Source organism: Microcaecilia unicolor, chromosome 2 (genome assembly GCF_901765095.1).
Source record: "Microcaecilia unicolor chromosome 2, aMicUni1.1, whole genome shotgun sequence".
Taxonomy (NCBI): Eukaryota; Metazoa; Chordata; class Amphibia; order Gymnophiona; family Siphonopidae; genus Microcaecilia; species Microcaecilia unicolor.
In genome coordinates, this window is record NC_044032.1 from 122,753,038 (window position 1) to 122,773,628 (window position 20,591).

The window sequence follows — 20,591 nt, forward strand, 5'->3', positions numbered from 1 at the left end:
TTCTTGTAGTCCCATTCTCAAAAAGGTCAGCTCTGTGATTATTAAGCATAAGTAAATGAGAGCATCTACTGGTTACATTTCATTACAAACCAAGTAGGATTTTTAAAAAATGTACCGATTATGATCCATGTGGCTTTTCACTAGATGCCCAGCCGCTAGTGCAGCCATTAGAGAAAGCTCTCCCGCAAGCACTGTTGCACAAACAATTTGTGCAAGTAGACGTGCATTGTCTCCAGGATTTTTGCTGCTTGCTCCTTGGACCTCTAGCATCTATAAAAAAAAAACAGAAAGTTTGAAAATTGCACCGGTTGTAGCACAACAACATGTTCTAACTTCAGTCTTTGCACCAATTTTCAAAAAGAAAGTTTGCAAGAACTTTCCACTTCGAAAAAAAGTGCCAGGACATGGTACTTGCACCTGCATCTTTTTGCAGATGGAATTTTACTTGAAAAGTTACGTGCCTAGACTTGAAAATTCAAGTTACCCATACACCTTTCCTTCAAATTAACACCCCTTAGGGCACTGACTCAAAGTCACTGAAAATTTTAGCCATACTAAAGGTGGGCAATTGTCAGACAGGTGAATTTTTTTTACCCACCTAAACTGATTTTGATTTTATGTAATTACTTGCCTTTCCAAATTTGAGTTTAAGGTAAGTTATAATTCAAGGGACTAGTATTTGCCTAGGCCATTAGCTCTTTTGCCACATGAACATATACAGTATAGGTTTTATTTCTTCTAGGACTAAGGATTTATTCAGAGACTGGAAAATAGCAGAACTCTTGGATTGCTTAAATTATTACTCTGCCTATTCCTTAGGAATAGAACCAAGGAAGCAAACTGTTTATATTTTGTTTTTCTATCATCGCATTTATTTACTATGGCGACATCAAGTTTTATCCTTCAAATTCACTTTTACTGTGCATGTTATATTTACATTTTCTATGTATTGTTGTGCTAGTTCCACTTTTCTGGGGACAAATAACCCCAAGACCAAAATTTATTCCAGATGTTCCTTAGCTGCATTACAAATGCACAAAATTTAGGTCAACAAACTGAAGAGAAAAAGGTCTAGTTCTTAATTTTAGCTATTAAATTAGAACCACTGGGGCAATGTCCATTTTTTTCTCTTATACCTCAAGGTTTCCATGAACTCCAGGCCTTTCTCCCAAGGTGCCAAAGGAAAAGCTGGAACAACTACACTGTCAAACCATGAAGCACTGTACAACCACTAATGCCATATTTCCTCTCTGTTTCAGAAAAATTAAGGGTCAGGAAAGTTCCATACCTGTAAACAAGCCTGCTGAGGAGACAAGTTAGTTCCTCCACCAACAGTGCCATTTCTATAGAGGGCATAGTACATGTGATATACAGATCTTCCTTTAGGGGACCCGCTGGTCCATTAGTGTGATGCAGTTAGAGCTCGCCACATTTTGTGCTGCATCCTATTATTATACAAAGAAAAGACAGAAGTCACATTTGCAAACCAAATGTTCAGCTAACGCGGTACAATGAGATTTGGGGAAATCTATGGCTTACCTGTCCACATGCAATGTAGATGGCAGTAACAATATTAGCTGCATGTGCATTATAACCACCAATACTGCCTGCCATAGCAGATCCCACCAGGTTCTTGTTTATATTAAGTTCAACCAAGGCTTCTGTAGATGTTTCAGTAACTGGGAACATAAATGAATTTTGAGTCATTACTCGCATCAGTACACCAGAAAGAGATATTCGACCTTAGTCATTTATCAACTGCCCAGTACACAAACCGTAATGATTGCCTATTAATGGTCTGACTGCACATCACATGAGTTCAATGGAAAAATCAATTTACACTGGCACCATGACATGACCAGTGATCTTCGATGAGAGTGAACTTCAGGAAGGAGGAGACAGAGAAAGTGAAAGTACAGAGAAGAGATGTTAGCAGGGTCTTATCTTCTGGCACCACACAAGTTTGAGCTGCTCAGTCCCCAATCTTCCACACTGCTCAGTCTAATGAGATAAGTGACGGAGTTCAGGAAACAAATGGCTCAAACTTAGAAAGCTGAATGGTGCAGGGGAGAAAACAGAACTAATGATATGGATGTAGTGCCAATCATAAGGCTCAAGGGGGGGGGGGGGGGGGGGGGGGGGGGGAAAGAGACTCACGAGGCCACGATTAGCCCACCCTAGGCTCTTCACAGAACACTGCCTTAGGTGAAGTGGTACATGAATCAGTAAAGCGAGTCATGGGAATGAAAAATGTATCAATACCAGTAAGGTACTATTAATTATATGTGCTGAGTGTCTGTTCTGAATGGTGTTGGATATAAATAGGATGGGCAGACGGGCACAGAGGAGTCTATGATTTTAGGGCATGGAGAACACATCCTTTATCCATCTACAGCTGTTTTGGAACAAAAAACTGTGCATTTTGCGATATGCTGGATGCAAAATTCTATGATGGAAAATCACCCATTTCTTGACGATAAAGGGTCATATCCAGGTTTAGGGACCAGATCTCTGAATACAGGTAGCAGCTGAATTTGTGCAATATTTAGTTTTGGTCTCTTGGTAAGTATAAGGGAAAGGGAAAGGGAAAGGGAATGGGACTTGATATATCACCTTTCTTTGCGTTTTTGCAACTATATTCAAAACGGTTCCATAGTATATACAGGTACTTAATTGTACTGGGGCAATTGAGGGTTAAGTGATTTGCCCAGAGTCACAAGGAGCTGCAGTGGAAATTGAACCCAATTCCCCAGGATCAAAGTCCGTTGCACTAACCACTTGGCTATTCCTCCACTCCTGAAGGATCATATTTAGAAAAATCACCAGGCTCTAGATTTTGACTGCTTCCTAGCATAATTCATAGGAGCCGGAACTGCTGTGTTCACTGGTGACCTGGTTGTCTGTGCACATGAGGAAGCACCTTCCTTTGGATTCATTTTCTGAATGACTGGAGAGCACAGAAGGCAGAGCTCAAGTTTATTTACTTGTTCTTATATCCCACATTATCCGAAAACTATTTTCAGCTCAATGTGGCTTACAAGTTGACTGAATGTGGAGGAACTTCTTGTGGGTCAGTGAATACTGGGTGGATGGGCTCCTCAACCTGCAATGTACACGTCTGTGGTCATGACAATGATATACTAAGGCTGCTAGAAGGTGCACCCCTGCTGAAAAAGTTTCCATGCATTTACCCCACTGTAGGTAGCAATAAATAATTGCATTTACAGTGATCAGAAGCAATACTGGCTGCTATGGCTGCCCCAGTGGAACTACCACTGTAGCTGTCTTATGTGTACCTTTGTAAGGGGACAATATTGACTATTGCTACCATATGCCCTAAGAGACTGAAGATAGTGTGAGCAGACACTGCACACAGTTGTAGGAGATTCCTTAACCCGATGCTCTGAGCTTGCAGATGCATGCTTAAGTAAGGTGGCCCTTGCTTTTTTTTTTTTTTTTTGGGGGGGGGGGGGGGGGGGGAAGAGAAGGGTGTTCAAGCAAGTTCCTACGGATTCTTGAACGAGCATGAATGAATGATTTTGCATGTTGAAGAAGTCTGAACCTGTGATGTTCCATGATCCTAAGGGAGTGAAGGTCATCTTGGTTATTTGTGTGCTGATGTTAACCAAGTACTGATATAGGGGAAATAAAAAAAGAATTCCTTCTTGTTTAGGTGTGCTACCGCAACAGTTATTTTGTTTAAAACTCTTGAAGCAGATAAGATTCCAGAAAGAGGGTACTGGTACTGCAGTCTGTTCTACATGGTGAATCACTGGGGCCTCCAGTAATGGGGATAAATAGAGGTATGGGTGTTGGTGGCTAAGGAATTTTTTTTCATTTTCCATATCTCAGAACCTCTACATATCCTGCAAAAGATGATGGCAGGTTGCTAGCAGGAGTGCTGAAGGAAGTTGAGTGAAATTATTCTGTATCCCCCTGGAGAATAGTTGTAGGACTCATGTGTCTGGAATGAGTGAGTTTGTGCAATGTCTCCATCAAAAAAAAAAAAAAGGATAGCCTTGGATAGCTTAATAGCAGATATCCCCTTTAAATTTCATAGATGAGGTGCTTTGATGAATATATTGAGACCCACTACATGCACATCTCTCAAACATATTCACGGAGGCATCCTGAAATACTGGCTGGCTAGATGTGCCTCCAGTAGAATGTTGAGACGTACCAACAGTATTCCTTCTGAAATCCGGTGTGCTTTCAGAGACCTGGTTCAAATAAGTGGACAGGCCAGAAAACCTTTGGGAGGGAAAAATCTCATGAAATCCTGAATTCCTGTGTAGTTTTGGAAAAGTATAACTAGTGGCAGGATATATGTGTTTAGTTATATCTCACCCATCACAGATATGTGCAATTACAAAATTTTCTTAATTTTCTTAACATACATATGTTATGATAAGAAAATTATAACATTTTGTAATTGCACATAGCTGTGATTGGCGAGATACATCTTAAGAAAATTTTACAGCTATATTGGAATAGCTTTACCCAGCATTTTTTGGGGATATTGTGTTTAGTTAGGGGGTGGGGTTTGCAGATGAAAACAGGTCCAAGGCCCCCTCTATGAAAAGTTTGCATAAAAAGGCACCTTGTAACACGCTATAGGTTCTGAACAGAGACAAAATGAATGTTTCAGAAATGGTCCTATTCATTCCTCTATAAGTGTAATGATATCTATACACCACCTTCCAAGAATCTATTTATAATCTGCACACAAGCACATTGTATTATATAGTAGGAGCAGCAGTGCAGTGTAAGACATTCTCAGAGAGATGGTTGAATCTCCTTTATTAGAGAACTGTAGACAAATATCTGTTGGGGATTGTTTTGAGTCTTGAGGCACTGTCACCTGGAGCAAGGTCTATCTCTCCTTGTGCAGGATTCAATAGAGACATTGACTTCTCACTCCATAACAGATCAAAGGCCCTATATCTGATAAAGTGTCCACTGTCTCCTCACTGCTGGCTCTATCTCTCCCCTCCCCCCCATTCATTGAGTTGTATTAACATATGCAGACAGCCTAAAACCTAGATGAGTCTGTTCTATTTAAATCCAGTGTAACATGCTTATATTTCTTCACTAACCTATAAGGACTCTCTACAGCTTGTCAAAGACACATCTTTTGGAAATATTGGATCAACCTTAAAATTTCAGAGAAAGCGCAGGTATGTCTGGTGACGTTGGACGTCACAGCTCTTTATACAAACATACCGCAGATAGAGGCGATACAACTAATAGATAGTTTGTTGGAGAATTTGTCCTCTGTCAGCCTCTAAAATTCAGTTGTTAGGCAGGATGGCGAGATTGGTGATATATCACAACTATTTCAAGTTTCAGGACACATTTTACTTACAAATAAAAGGAGTAGCAATGGGGGCTACTGTAGCCCCTACCATTGCGTGTTTATACATGGATCAATTGGAAAAGAAAGGTTATTACACATCTCAATACTTTGGAGGGGTAGTTAAATGGCTACGGTATATTGATGATATACTATTGATATGGCAAGGGCACTGAATTGGAATTAAAAAATGTTTTTGCAAGAATAAATTAAATTAGTGATCATATTAAGTTTGTGCATTATATATGAAGTCAATTTTTTAGATATCAACATTTGTTGGGATAACAATAGATTTCACAACCCGACTATATCGTTAAAAACACTGACCGAAATAGTATGCTTCATTACCGTAGCCATCACCCAAAAGCATTAAAAGACAGTATCCCTACGAGTATGTAGAGCATGTAGCTCTAGGGAAGAATTCTGCACTCAGGCAGAACAGATGATCAGCAGGTTTCGGGTTCGAGGCTATCCCCACAAAGTTTTGAAAAATGCTGCTAAGCGAGTATTTATCATCCTGAATGGGAACGGAAGGTGAATAGGGTTAATGAATGTAAACCTTTAACGTGTGTTTTACCTTTCACCAGAGCATCTAATGATAGTATAAACATCATTCGTCGATATTGGCCCATGTTAAATATTCATCCTGCATTTAAGGTCACACCCCGGTTTGCTTTTCTAGGGGTATGAATCTAGGTGAACAATTGGCGAAGAAAGAGGTAACCGTGATAGTTCAATGGGAAATAGTGGGCCACCATAGATTGCAATCAATGTACACTATTGTCAGTATGCTATGGAAGTTACTCAAATTCAAATTCCTCATTCTGAGAAATATATTATCTTTATGAAAACACAAATTGCAATACTATAAATTGTTATATATGGGGTGATTTGCCCTTGTGGTTTGTGGTATATTGGCTGGACTTCTTGGAGGATTAAATTGCGTATTTCACAGCATTTAAGTAACATACATACAGCTCGTTTGGAAGCTCCTATTGTAGCCCACTGGTTGGAAATGCAACACAATTTAGAGGAATTTCGATTTGTTGTCCTTGATTGTGTTAAGTTAGAGGGTGGTGGTAACATGCCTCAGGCACTACTTAGGAAGGAGCACATTATATATTTCAATGGAACACGGTAGCTCCAGCTGGACTCAATAAAGAGATTGAGTGGTTAAACCTCTAGAGTATTTAACCTCTGTGTTAGCTGGTACCATCTATGCGTTTGGGAGAGCAGTTCTAGCTCACCACCGCATTGCTGGCCCACCACCTGGATGAGCCAGTAAGTGTATTTATGATAACATGTTAATGTTTAATTTTGAGAGTTTTTAACAATGATACATATTAAGTAGAATTATAGTTAATCCACTGTTATTGTGTTTAGAATTCAAGACCCCTGATGACCTTTTATAGCGAAACATGAGCATGTTGGGTCCTGGTCATATGGTGGAATACTATAAGAACAGGAGAGATTGAAACTCTAATACAAATGTAATAACATTTTCAAAAAATATATATATCTGGAGCACATGATACTGCTAATAGTGAAAATGGACAGTTTTGGATGTTGCTGATTGACATCATCAATGGTTGCTCAAGATTTATCACTAACGTTACAACGGTTTGTTGAAAAAAAGGACAGAACTATTTTATAGTTGGTGATTCAATGAGTCTGATTTGAAGCAAGACTGAATCTTGTGGGAGACTCTGGAGCAGTGGATTAACACATGACTAAGAGCTATGACCACACACTGATGTAAAAGATTGCCAGATATATGTTATTTGAATGTGTACTGAAAGAGTATTGTGGAGAATTGTTTGTTTTAAATGTATTGGTGTATGGATTGGTTAATAACTATGGGTTAAGGGAATGGATTTTATTTTAGGATAATTGTATTGATCTATTAATAAAGAAATTTATTTAAAAAATGTTAAACAGTACTAGTGAGTAATTTATAAAAAAAAAGATAAGTCACCTGCAACTTGATTGACGATTCCTATTTCATCATTGATCTGCTTGTCAGCCTTAAGACTGTAAGGGGTCCTTTTACCAAGATGCGGGAAAAATAGCCCTGAGCTAGCAGCGGGGGGCTGTTTTTCCTGGGTGCCAGGACCTTTTTTACCGCAGCGGGTAAAAAAAAAGCCCCAGCATACATATCCACGTGGTAAGAGAACTCTTACTGTATGGCCATGCATCAAGGAGTCCTTATCGCCAACCCTAACCAGTGGTAACCAATTACCTCCGGGTTATCGTCTTGCAAGCCATTTCCTGGGGTTTTCTTCCCCCCCCCCCCCCCCCAGGAAATGGTGCGTGCTCAGGGCGGGACTACTGCCACCTGCTGCATCGGGTTGGCGGTAGCCCCGGAAAAGCAAGTGGTTAAGCCTGTGTTAGGCTTACCTCCGCTCTGTAAAAGGGCCTCTAAGCTCCTTGGGAGGTCAAGAGTTCAGAGTGCAATCCAACCATTCCCAAACTTTGCCAGCGATATTCTATTCTACCTAACTGGCCAGTCTGCATACTGTTTTAGAGCCACTTACTTCTTTAACCACCTTGGCTGGAATGGTGGCTTCACAGACGACAGACTTTCCCCTTCCCTCTATCCAGTTGAGGGCAGCAACTTTTTTGTCTGTGCAGTAGTTGCCGCTAACAGCTAGCACTTGAAGCTCTGGGAACTCTTCCTGCAGCCTTGAAAGTGCATGTTCTGTGCCCTGTTACAGGGAGGAAGGTGAAGAAAATATGTCTAATATGTTGGATCCATGTTCTGCAACCTTACTGAAAGCCTTGCCGAACCACATTCTGGGATGGTTGCTTCTTTTAGTGAATCAATCATTCATTGCAGAATGGGGTTTTTACAAAGCACAGGGAAAAGATTATTCTATCTTCATTATTAAAGAATGTTGCTTCAGATAGTAAGGATAGTTGTAATTATTATCAGGTGCAAATTTACCTACTATGACAAAATTACAGAGGCAATAGTTGCTGACCAATTACAGGAATATTTAGATGTCTATCTATTGTTAGATCCAATGCAGTCTGGGTTTATATCTCAATTTAGTAAAGAAACAGTTCTGGCAGCTTTGTTGACTGAAATTAGATTGTTGTTAGATAAAAGGGACCCAAATATTTCTTATGGAATTGAATTTATCCACTGTGCCTGATTTGGTTCATTATGAGTGTTTGCTGGATAAGCTAGGGCAGGGGTAGGCAACTCCAGTCCTCGAGAGCTGCAAGCTGGTCAGGTTTTCAGGATATCCACAATGAATATGCAGGAGATAGATTTGCAAGCACTGCCTCCTTGGTATGCAAATCTATCTCCTGCATATTCATTGTGGATATCCTGAAAACCTGACCTGCCTGAGGCTCTTGAGGATCGGAGTTGCCTACCCCTGAGCTAGGGGACTTAAGTCTCTGGAAGGGTTCAGTCCCGTTTCTTAAAAAACAGTTGTTCAGGTTAATTGGCAAGGAAAAGAATAAAAGGAATGGGGTAATTCAGGGATCTCCTCCTTCTCCCATGTTATTTAAAATTTACCTTAGTGGTCTGGGGAGACTATTTCAGTCCTTAAAAATCCAGTATTTTTCATATACTGCTGGTTTTGTTCTTTTGTTTCCTATGCATTTTGATTTGTCTGCACTTTATACTGTAATGAACAATGTTTTTCATTCTATTTACATTTGGATGTATATGAATCATCATAAGATTAATCCTGCCAAAACAAATATTCTATGGGTGGGGAGTTCAACTGATAAATAAATCAAAATTGTCAGGGGTTGAAGTTTTGTTGAAATCAAATATTAAAAACCTTTAGGAGTTCATTCTTGACTCCAGGTTATCAATGGATTTGTGTATTAGTTGTGTGGTTCAGAAATGTTTCTTTAAACTACAGTTGCTAAGGAGAACAATATTTCATGGAATATCAGTTTAAATGGATTGTTCAATCTCTGTTCTTACATTAGATTATTGTAATGTGGTTTTTATGGGTCTTTCACAAAAACTACACAGACTACAAGCAGTTCAAAATGCTGCAGCAAACTTGTTCTAGGTGGTAGATTTGATCATGTGACACTTATTTGATTCAGTTACATTGGTTGCCCTTAAGGGCTAGAATTGAGTTTAAAATCTTAGTTTTTGTTTTTATAATTCTTTATGGTCTTGTTACGTAACAGATTTTGTGATAATTTATACCCCCTCAGGATGTCTCCGTTCAGTGACAGAAATCCTAAGTTCTTTGTACACTGAAAACCACAAGAACGAACACTAGTTGGTAAAGGAACTGAGCTCTTGAATCTTCCTCCATCTTTTATTCTGAATATTAAAAGCTGTAATGATTTTTCAGTGTAGTTTAAAAACTTGTTGTTTTTTTTAGTAAATATTTGATCGGTCTATTAAACAGAACCAAGTGTGTAGTGGTTTTCAAATGAGGCTATAACTTTTTGGTTTGTAATAATATTTTTATGATCTGTACAATTTTGTATTTTGTATGAATATGCTTGTAATCTGCTCAGCACTGTGTGGATTATAAGCATAAATAAATGTGTCAAATTAAATTAATATCAGAAAACGTATGCCTGCTTGTTCTTACTGGTCTGCAGACTGAGTACTGAGTTACAGCTCTTTGCCAGCCTTCAGTACTATGATTAAGCTTAAACAAGGAAAACCAGGTGCCCTGCAGGCAAAAAAACAGTAAGCCCCAGCCTTATCTTCTAGAAACAAAATCAGAATAATAAAACCAATCACTCCAAATCAGTCAATTGTTCAATTTTCTCTCTTAAGTTTAAACATACACTTAATTTGTAAGTAATGCAGCAGTTATTTTATGCTTTGAATTGCTCACATTGTAGTTTCACCTGCCCTGTGTTTTAATTAATTTACTGCGTGATTCTCTCTTGTAAGAGATCTCTATAACCACTTTTTGTTTCCTGCCTCACAAGAGGCGATACTAAGAATCACAGCATATAAAAGATAAAGAGACTGATTACAGTGATCAGAGTTTCAAATTCTGCTTTTGCCACTTGAATACACACCCTAGGCAAATCATGATCCCCTGCTGCTTCAGACATCCACTTAGACTTAAGCTCTTTGGGGTAGTGATTCATTGCACCTGGAATGTATTGTAAGCCTTTTAAGTTAGGACCAGGTTAAAAACGTTAATTTGTGAAGAACAATCTCGTTTACCTTTGATATCATGTTCATTCCCATGGCATCCCCAGTCTGGGATTGGAAACGGATATATAGGTTGCGACCAGCTAACTGACCTGAAGTCTCCCAAGACGAGCAAAATCTGCAAGGCAGAAAAAAGAATGTTGCATTCTACGTGTTTCTTCTTCTGCTCTTCATTTACCATAAATGAAGACTGTTTTCTACATACTATATTTCTCGCTCCCCATCCAACATGGCTTGCTAGAAATATGTGCTAATCAAGTTCCTTTTATTGCCAGAGGAGTCTTAGCATTAGCAGATGAATATATGCCAGCTTGTTGGAGGCCCTGAAGTCACAAGGAAATGCTCAAATTTTTTTTTTTAAGATAGATATAGCTGAATTTATGGATGGAGACAGTCTCCTTTTAAAACTGAGATTATGGTGCTGGCTGGCTAAAACGTGGACAAAAATCTCTAGTCACTCAATCTCATCTTCTCTGGACAGTACCGAGACTAGTAGTCTGATGGTAGTGGTGTGCTACAAGAGCTAAGATGGTTGACTGGCTAAGCACAGATTCTCTGGTGAGGTGGCATGCTGGTGAACGAAGCTGAGAAAGTGGCATGCTGGTGAGCGAAGCTGAGAAAGTGTTCAGTAAGTCAAGCTAAAAGCAACAGCTAATTAACGTATCCTAATAAAGGCTCCCTTCTATTGCAGTAAATGGCAGTATGCAGGAAAGTGGTGGCAGGACAAGGATAAAGGCTAAGTTTAGTGGAAAAAAAAAAGTCAGTTTAAGATTATGCTTTTTGTTCTGATAAATACCTAGTAAATAGTATTAATCGGCAAATCCTATCTATTGAAAAATCTCTTTAAAAAGAAGTTAACGCATAACTAAGCAACAATACCTATATTAGCAGATTACTATGCTCATATTTCTCTCACAAGTACATTTGACAATAGCTTCTTAGAAATCTATTCAGTTCTTTAGGACAGTATCATAAATAAGCTACGACATTTCACTGAAGACCAAGCTAAGTCACCACCTTCAAATGTATGATAGAAACAGGAAAAAAAAAGCAGCAATAAAAATATGTCTGTGCCTTGCTAATGAAACACCCACCTGCTGGTGCTATCGAATGCCTCTTTAATGACTTTGAAACCCTCTGAGCTTCCAGCCACACCTTCCTTCTGCAGCATGACAAGCAGTGGGCAACCTCACAACAGGACCACGAGTCATTCCGTCTGCTAGGACACGGCTCCTTGCTCCTCCAACCAAGCTAAGGTGAAACAAAGACACCTTTTAGTAAATGGAAAATAAATACTTTCAGATGTAATTTCTACCAGGTTCATTTTTCAAAACTGCGCTGTCTTGCTCTGGGTTTCTCAGCTGGCTCTCATTAAGCATTCACTTGCTATCTGTTTATTTCTCTGCTCTTTTGCATAGGCCATTTACTGCAGAAATCTCATGTGTAAGGCATTAAACTCCAGGGTGACTTTGCAGGGCACCTGTTTTGCTACCCAAGCAGCGGCTGCAGCCTCTCTTCCCATAGCTGAGTACTATCAGCATAAAACACCCAAGAGGGCAACAAAAGATGTAGACATCCAGTAAGTAAATAAGAATTCAAATACAGCTGGTGCTTAAAAACTGGTATTCAGCTAATACTTGAGAGTTTAAATTTCTTTAACTAGCAAATATATGTAAGCCTCCAAATCACCAGCTAGGCCTGATTTGTGTGCTCCATGTTTGGTGCGCATTTAAAGTCACCACATATTAGCATGCTGAGCAAATGAAAAGCAACAGAGCAACATACACAACACACTGTATTCAAGAGGTAAATTTATAAAGGGTTTTTGCATATATGCCTGTATACACACATAGAGGCCTCTTATAAAATTACCTCATACATAAAGTATGGCAAGTACTTGTATGTCATTTTCAAGTAGCTGTGCTCAGAGGAGGAATCTGGGCAGAGTTGCATTCTATGCATGTATTTTATAAAATATATTTTCTCTTGTTCCCAATAAGTGACCTCAGTCTAGGTACTATTTCTGCAGGATTTGTGCTTGTATTATAAAGACATATAGGCCCCTATGTGTCTATAAAAAAAGGCGACTTACAAAAGTATCCTCCATATGCTCACCGATCTCTATGCAGAACTTTTAAAAAAGGCAGCCAGACCAAATTTATAGACATAAAAGTACTTACAAATATTGCCCTGCACACCCCGGTTTGTGCTAGCACTAGACAGCCTTCGTTGTTGCCAGGGGCAATGGAATTCCTTGTTATCCCAAGAGAAGCGGCCCAGCTACACCAACCTGAATGGGCATATAGCCAATCACATTCTCACAACATGCTCCCATCACCTAAGAAGGCCAAATAACAATTAGACAGTACAGACAAGGTCTTATATCAGAGCGACTGCAGGAACACACTGCCTGCAAACGTTCTAAAATGCCCCAATACCCAGCAGCACTTATCCAGACTGGAGCTGCTCCTATTAAATGCTGCTCACTGGGGGCATACCAGGATTTTCATCTGCATTATCCAGATAATGCCACTGAAGATCTTTGACCACCCTAGCACTATCTGGGTGTGGAGACGGAAGTTATCTGGGTACCACCAACATTCAGCGTCAGTACTTGGAATCTATCTAAACAAGTTAGGACAACCAAAATTGCTGTCCTATCTTGTCCGCATAGTTACCTGGATACTGAATCTAAATACTGGCGGTACCCAGTTAAGGCAGGCCAGTTTATTGCCTGGACATTCAGCAATGGTATATGGGTACAACACCACAATTGGTGTTTTAAAACAATGCTGACTGTACAGTACAAATCAGAGAAAAATTAACCAACCAATTTTCTCTAGTAAAATGAATAAATTAGACAGTGGAACACACAAGCATACTATTACTCTAGAAATGGTGCTGGGAGAATAAAGCATCAAACAGCCAACCACTAATAACTCACCATCGAGTAGTTGTAATGCTTGTAAGGCAGTTGCTGAAGAGCTGTAGGCTGAGCCAGTTTTTTGGCTAACATCTGTCTCCGAATGGACACACCACGTTCAGGAGCTTCCATTGTACTTTCCAATTTATAAGCGAGGATGTGTTTAGCATTCACTAAACTAACAACCTCTGCATCACTGAGGAACCTGGCACCCATCTGGCAAAGCAGAGAGAACTATGTGATTTCATCTCACTGGTTTATGCTGGACCATTCCTTCTTAGATGTTCAACACTGATTCTTTTTGCAATGTACTTCTCTAATTTCATATGGCTATCAAAATTCCAATGCTTTCACACTATCTACTACATGAAGCGCATCTTAAATGAATTTCACAGGGTAACCGTGAAAGCCATTTATGTGACCGAAAGAGAGATTTACCCAAGCTTCTTCAACATACCTACAAATATGTGCTCTGTGGAATAAGGTGCATATTTTTAGCTACCTTTAAAGGCAGCAATCCCAGGGATGTCTTTAAATTGGGGAAGAACATAGCTCATTTTCAGCTTTACATATACATTTCATGAAAAGTCATCCACATAAAGCAAGTGCAAGTGTCTGTGGATACAAAATACCTACAGCAAGTTTCAAAGTGAAAATACATGTGTACTTTCAGTTTGTAAGCAAGTTGTAATGTCTGCAATGGGGGTAGTTTCAACATTGCTTCCTTGAATCTTATGTTTACATTTTAAAAATCTATACCTGAAGCATTGAAACCTCCCCACCCCAACACTGTAGACCAATCTCATACATAATCATTTTGCCGGCAAGGAGGCGCACAAGTCCCTGCCCTGTAACACTCATGATATGAATGCAGAGAAAATTTAGTCCCTATTTTACATGATGCATAGCTTCAGCAGCCCTCTTTATTTATTTATTGGGGGAGGGGGGGAGGTTTCAGAAAAGCATTTGTATTTTGTAATACTTTTTTTTTTTTTTTTTTAAACTAAAACTACCATTCAATGCAGTCATGTTTCTCTCAAGTACATTAAGGGCTAGATTCTATAGGGTGGCTAAATAACACTTATGCCTGGGAGTTGTGCTTAACTAGGTGTGGATATTGGTACCAAATATACGTGCCTAAATTAGGTGCATACTCCCATTATTCTATAACGTACATAAATGCTATAAATGCCCCCGTTCTGCCATGACCCTCCTATTTCTATGTACCTTTTTTTTATTCATGCCTAAATTTATGCACACAAGTTCCAATTAACCTAATTAGTACCAATAACTGCTTGTTAAAAAGCTAATTGGAGCTAATTAGCTCACTCTTCAATTAAACTGCATGCACAAATTGGGTGCCTACCCAAATTAGTGCATGCAATTTTTGATGACTTTTACAAAATTAGGGGAAAATATCCCTTTAATAATGAACCAAACTGCAGACTTTGATGCTGAGAAATTCCTAGATTTATCGACTCAAATCAGGTTCCTCATAGTTCCTGCAGTGTGATCACAGAAACACCATCTTGTTTTGGGTGGTAAAGGGAGGGGGTAGATATTTAAAGGCACTTTAGAAAAGAATGACTTGGAACACCAGAGACACATCTTCTGCGACGCTGATCTGCACTCTGCCGATTTCCCTACTGCACCCTCAAAGTATGCTACAATAGAACAGAGAAGCAAAGATACTTACCTATAGCAGGTATTCTCCAAGGACAGCAGGCCTTATATTCTCACATGTGGGTAAAGCGATTCACGTTGCCCAGTCGATTCGCATTGCCCAATCCGGAGCTTGTGACCTTTTACAGAGCTCTTTGGTGAGCGAGTTGGGCTCCACCACGCATGTGCGAGTGCCTTCCTGCATACCACAAGACCACCAGTGACGCTGCGACTACAGCAAGACACTTGGTGAAACCCGGCGAGCCAACGCAAGGCCAAAAGGCAACATGTGGTACTGGAAGTGACGTGACCCCAGGAAGAAAATCGAAGATACCTCCTGTGACCTGGATGTGAGTAACCATTAAGTCTATATCCAATCATTTTTTCTGAATCATGGGGAGAAGGGTCCTAGGGAAATCATCCTGAAACTTTCCTTTGACCAGGAATTTGTTCAGAGGCCTTTAGATCTAGGATGAGAAGCATCCCCCTTAGATCTAGGACGAGACACGTCCCCCGTGTCTTCGTTCTGCACAAGTACCTGGAATAGTACTTCCCTTCCTCCCCTGGTGGAATGGGCTCCATTGGCCCTTAGAAGGGCAGAGAATTCTTCTGCGGTATCGTTTATGCTGAGAGCCAAAGGAATTTGCTCTCGGAGGGCAAATCTGGCAGTGTCTTTCACCAATACAGGGCATATCTGAGAAGGGACTATTTGTAGGACCCAATTGGTTGGAGGTTACAAGGCGCCACCTTCTTGGGGGAAAAAAAAAAACAACAACTTCAGCTTCCCCTGACTGGCAAGTCGTCTGGGATGGTCACTTTTACAGCAGCTATGCTCTGCTGGAGCCAGTAAAGGCTTGCCCCATGCTTTGACTGGGGGGAGCTGTCTGGGTATTAGTGCACACTGTTGATGAGAACGAGCTTGCTGGGGGTGAGCCTGCTGGAACTGGCGAGAAGTGGTGTACCTACGACTCTGTGAGTAAGTACTCCAAATTGCTGAAAAAAACCCTCCTAGATAAGGAGGGAGTCACAGAAGGCGCCTCGTGGGAGAGAATATCGATGGTATCAGTGTGCTTCTTGATGAGTTCAGTGACCTATTACACCTTCTCTTCAAAAAAGATTATCCCCCTGGAACGTAGCATCCGCCAAACTCTGTTGGAAAGGCCGAGTCCAAGTCAGATATGTAGCCATTAGAGTCTGCGCATCGCTATACTCTGAGCACAGATTCTAAACGATATTATCAAAAGTGTCATAGACAAAAGTGTCTTCCCTGCCAAGAACCTACAACATGACTTCTGCTGTTGACCAGCTGGCGAACAGATTCGACCTGCTCCAGTGGGAGAATCTGCCAAATTAGACATATTACGCATCAAGGACCCACAAGTACAGGCTCGTGTACAGCAGAAACGGGAGATAAGCATAGAAGCCTGATACATCTTCTGTACAAAAGAATCCAGGGGTTCCAACTTCTCTGCCGGGGACGCCGAAGCATAGTCCCTAGAAACTCATGGTCCATTGAGTGTGGATTCCACCACTAGGGAATGGTCAGGCAACTGAGGCCTATCAAACCTAGGGGAAGACTGAATCTGGTACATAGTGTCAATCTTCTTGGAAAGGATAGGGACCGATACAGAGGATTCCCAGTTCTTCACTTGAATGTCCTGTAAGATCTCATGAAATAGGACCATCACAGCCTCTCTAGGAGGAGACTTGTAGTCCAGGACCTCTAATATCTTAGCCCTGGGCTCTCCTCCATTTCCAAAGGAATTGGAATAGCATTTGCCATTTCCTTAATAAAAGATGGGAAAGGCTCTCAGATGACTTTCTCCTTTCCTGTGGAGGGGAGGGATCAGATGGGATGCCATAAGACTCCTCCAAGAAGTACTGTGGATCCTCCTCCGACTCCCATAAGCAGTCCTCATCAGTGATAGCTAGGAACTCCTCATGGGAGAGCCGAGACAGAGCCAATCTCAACGAAGAGGAACCATGTCCCCGAGAGGGGCATTGAAGTGTCTGCTCCAGCCTCAACTAAGCAAAGCTTCCTCCACAGACTTCGAGAGGGTGCCAACACGGGTGGCAACTGACGCAGAGAGAGCAATCAGCGCTGAAGACACCACCGCAGGCTGATGGCTATGTGGGACAGCAGCAAGAGGCATGGCAGGCGCAAGCACCACAGATGCTGAGGCACTTTGTTGTATAAACCCCACCAAAAGCTCAAGAAGCAAGGTCCAGAGGCACTCATCGAGGGCCAACATCAGGAAACGTTGGGGCGTCTGTGCAGAAGCAGGCTGAACTTGTGTGTTGGGGGGGGGGGGGGGTCGAAGCAGGTGTCTGGTCCTGGCTGCCTGGAGAACACTCATTGGCATCTCCTATATGAAGGGGAGCCAGCGCAGGTGCTTCTCAGGTGCCAGGGAGTCATAAGTACATAAGTATTGCCATACTGGGACAGACCAAAGGTCCATCAAGTCCAGCATCCTGTTTCCAACAGTGGCCAATCCAGGTCATAAATACCTAGCAAGATCCCCCAAAAAAGTACAAAACATGTTATGCTGCTTGTCCCAGAAATATTTTCCCCAAGTCCAATTTAATAATGGTCTATGGACTTTTCCTTTGGGAAGCCGTCCAAACCTTTTTTAAAGCTCTGCTAAGCTAACCGCCTTTCCCACATTTGCTGGCAACAAATTCCAGAGTTGAATTACACGTTAACTGAAGAAACGTTTTCTCCGATTTGTTTTAAATTTACTACTTTGTAGCTTCATCGCATTCCCCCCTAGTCCTAGTATTTTTGGAAAGCGTAAACAGACGCTTCATGTCCACCCGTTTCACTCCACTCATTATTTTATAGACCTCTACCACATCTCCCCTCAGTTGTCTTTTCTCCAAGCTGAAGAGCCCCAGCCGCTTTAGCCTTTCCTCATAGGGAAGTCGTCCCATCTCCTTTATCATTTTCATCACCCTTCTCTGCACCTTTTCTAATTCCACTATATCTTTTTTGAGATGCGGTGACCAGAATTGAACACAATATTCGAGGTGCGGTTACACCATGGAGCGATACAAAGGTCCTCGGTGCCCTGGATCTCCTGGCACCATGCGTCGAGGGCAATCAATGCCGATGCTTCTTCTGATGCTTGGCATCAACAAGGATGACACCGAGTCCTCACGTCACCTCAGGGTTGGGGGTCTGACGCCGATCAGTCCCAGGGGGCCTGCATAGCAGCCGGTGTCAAGGCAGGTGGAGACCCACTAGATGCACGGTCACTCTCTGTTTTGCAGCCATATGGAGTGACACCCCCAAATGCAACATACGTTGAGGTTTTGGACCTGGCTACAAAAAGTTTCTCTTTGAGCCTCTTTGGCTCTGTTCTCTCCTCCATACGAAGACACGGAAGACAGAAGGTGTGTTCAGGCCCCAACACTGGAGACACTAAGAAAGGGTTTCTTGGCCAGAGATGGTCCTATTGCACCAGGTACAGAGTTTAAAGCCATTGGGCACCTTCAATGACATGGAAGGAAAAACAACTGTAGCTAAATCAAGAGACTCGATGGTGCAGAAAAAAGGGGCAAAGCACCAGAGAAAAATAAAGGGAAGAACCCGACCGAAGCTCAGGCCTAAATGCAGCCTACCGAGTGCGGTAAAATAAAGGAAACCTATAAAAGGGAGAAAATAAACTAAAAATGTAAGACGAATACCCCAAACAAAGTACAAAATAAAACTAAAAGAGAAACTGAGAAGGCACAAAAAGTTGCTCTTGTAGAAAACCGCACTGGTAGCTGTGAGGAACAAAGAGAAAAATGTGCAGACTCCTCACCACGGAAAAAAAGAACTGGTGGTCCCACACTCTCGCAACAGACAGTGCGACTCATGCGCGGTGGGGTGCAATTCATGTTCCAAAAGTATCTATGTAAAAGCTTGTCACAAGTTCTAGACCAGGCAGTGCAAATTGCATTACCCACATGTGAGAATCATAGGCCTGCTTGTCCTTGGAGAAGGCAACACAAAACCTAACCTCAGTGAGCAAAGCAGGCTAAGCTCGCAGGTGGTTTGGACAATCCACGATATGGCATCTCCTCCCCCTCTTCCCTTCAAGGCTAAAGGATAACTCTGCAGACTAGAAAGGCCAGATGGTCTTTCTGCTGTCGCATCTTATTACTGTACGTCAGGGGGTGGTCAACCATGGCGCTTGAGTGCCACACCATAGTTGGGTTTTCAAGATTTCCACAATGAATATGCATGACATTATTTGATTACAATGGAAGCTGTACATGGAAATCAGATCTCATACATATTCGCTGTGGAAATCTTGAAAATCCAACTGAGTTGTGGTTCTCAAAGGCCATGGTTGCCCAGCTCTGCTATCTATTCTAGAAAGGAATAGGACCACTGCAAAGTGTGCAGCACTGCAACATTTGCTTTAAATGCTACTACTATTGATGCCACTGCTTTTTTTCTTTAAAGAAAAAAAATGTGAGTAGCTGTAAAGTAAACCTAGCAGCTTTTTTTTTTTTACCTCTGGGTTCCTAAGAACGTGGAGACATTTCTCGATGGTACGTGGCTCATCAGGTAGCTCAGTTTCATCCTCATGCTCATTAGTATCCACCGAAGAACAATCACCCACTACAAACTTGGCCTTTGGGTGTTCCTTTACTGGCAATGGTCTTATGACTTCTACAGGAGAAAAGTGGTATTTAGCTGAGGATATTTGATCAGTTTGACATCACATTGTTTTGAATCTATCAAAGAGAGTTAGACATTACCACTCTGCCCCTTGCAATCCTCTTCTATTTGTGACAGTTTTCTTGACAGGCTTCATGAGCAGCAATTGTCTCTTGCAACCGCTGTCAGATATCTTTCTCTGGTTTGCCACTGGCGATATCATGGGGTTCTTAATGAGAGTGTAGACTCGGTCTCTGTCTGTTCAAAAAAGATGTACTTGATGGCAAGTAGAAGGGCTAAAACCTAGGGTGATCATTTGCTCTACATCCATGCTGACCATTCTAGAAAAAAAAAAACAAAATACATATGTTAAAATAGCTTCCTTGTTTTAAATGGTGATGTGAACCTTCAGCAAAATCAACTGCAGAACTACACTCTGCACTTTAGCATACTCTTTACATAAGATGTTCTGTTATACTCTTTACATAAAGATGTTCTGTTATACTCTTCTCAACTTGAAGAAACTAATACGGGAATGTGTTTCAGTAAGCAAATCTGCATTTTATTTTTATTACATTTGTACCCCGCACTTTCCCACTCATGGCAGGCTCAATGCGGCTTACATATTGTATACAGGTACTTATTTGCACCTGGGGCAATGGAGGGTTAAGTGACTTGCCCAGAGTCACAAGGAGCTGCCTGTGCCTGAAGTGGGAATCGAACTCAGTTCCTCAGGACCAAAGTCCACCACCCTAACCACTAGGCCACTCCTCCACTCCTTTTGGTATTCAATGTATCAGTACAATACTTAGAATAGAAACAGCTCCAAACTGCATGATGAACA

At 41.2% G+C, this 20,591-nt stretch overlaps 1 protein-coding gene across 1 annotated transcript in view; it reads right to left on the reverse strand.

Annotated features, from left to right (window-relative positions):
- HMGCR (3-hydroxy-3-methylglutaryl-CoA reductase) overlaps window positions 1-20,591 on the reverse strand; it is an 87,237-nt gene that overhangs the window by 2,286 nt on the left and 64,360 nt on the right. Inside the window, 16 exon segments of the mRNA XM_030193271.1 lie at window positions 116-270; window positions 1,289-1,341; window positions 1,344-1,394; window positions 1,397-1,445; window positions 1,540-1,679; window positions 7,884-8,058; window positions 10,524-10,629; window positions 11,606-11,656; window positions 11,658-11,763; window positions 12,694-12,741; window positions 12,744-12,849; window positions 13,456-13,650; window positions 19,602-19,770; window positions 19,852-19,981; window positions 19,984-20,047; window positions 20,049-20,088. Coding sequence (XP_030049131.1) covers window positions 116-270; window positions 1,289-1,341; window positions 1,344-1,394; window positions 1,397-1,445; window positions 1,540-1,679; window positions 7,884-8,058; window positions 10,524-10,629; window positions 11,606-11,656; window positions 11,658-11,763; window positions 12,694-12,741; window positions 12,744-12,849; window positions 13,456-13,650; window positions 19,602-19,770; window positions 19,852-19,981; window positions 19,984-20,047; window positions 20,049-20,088 — 1,638 coding nt within the window.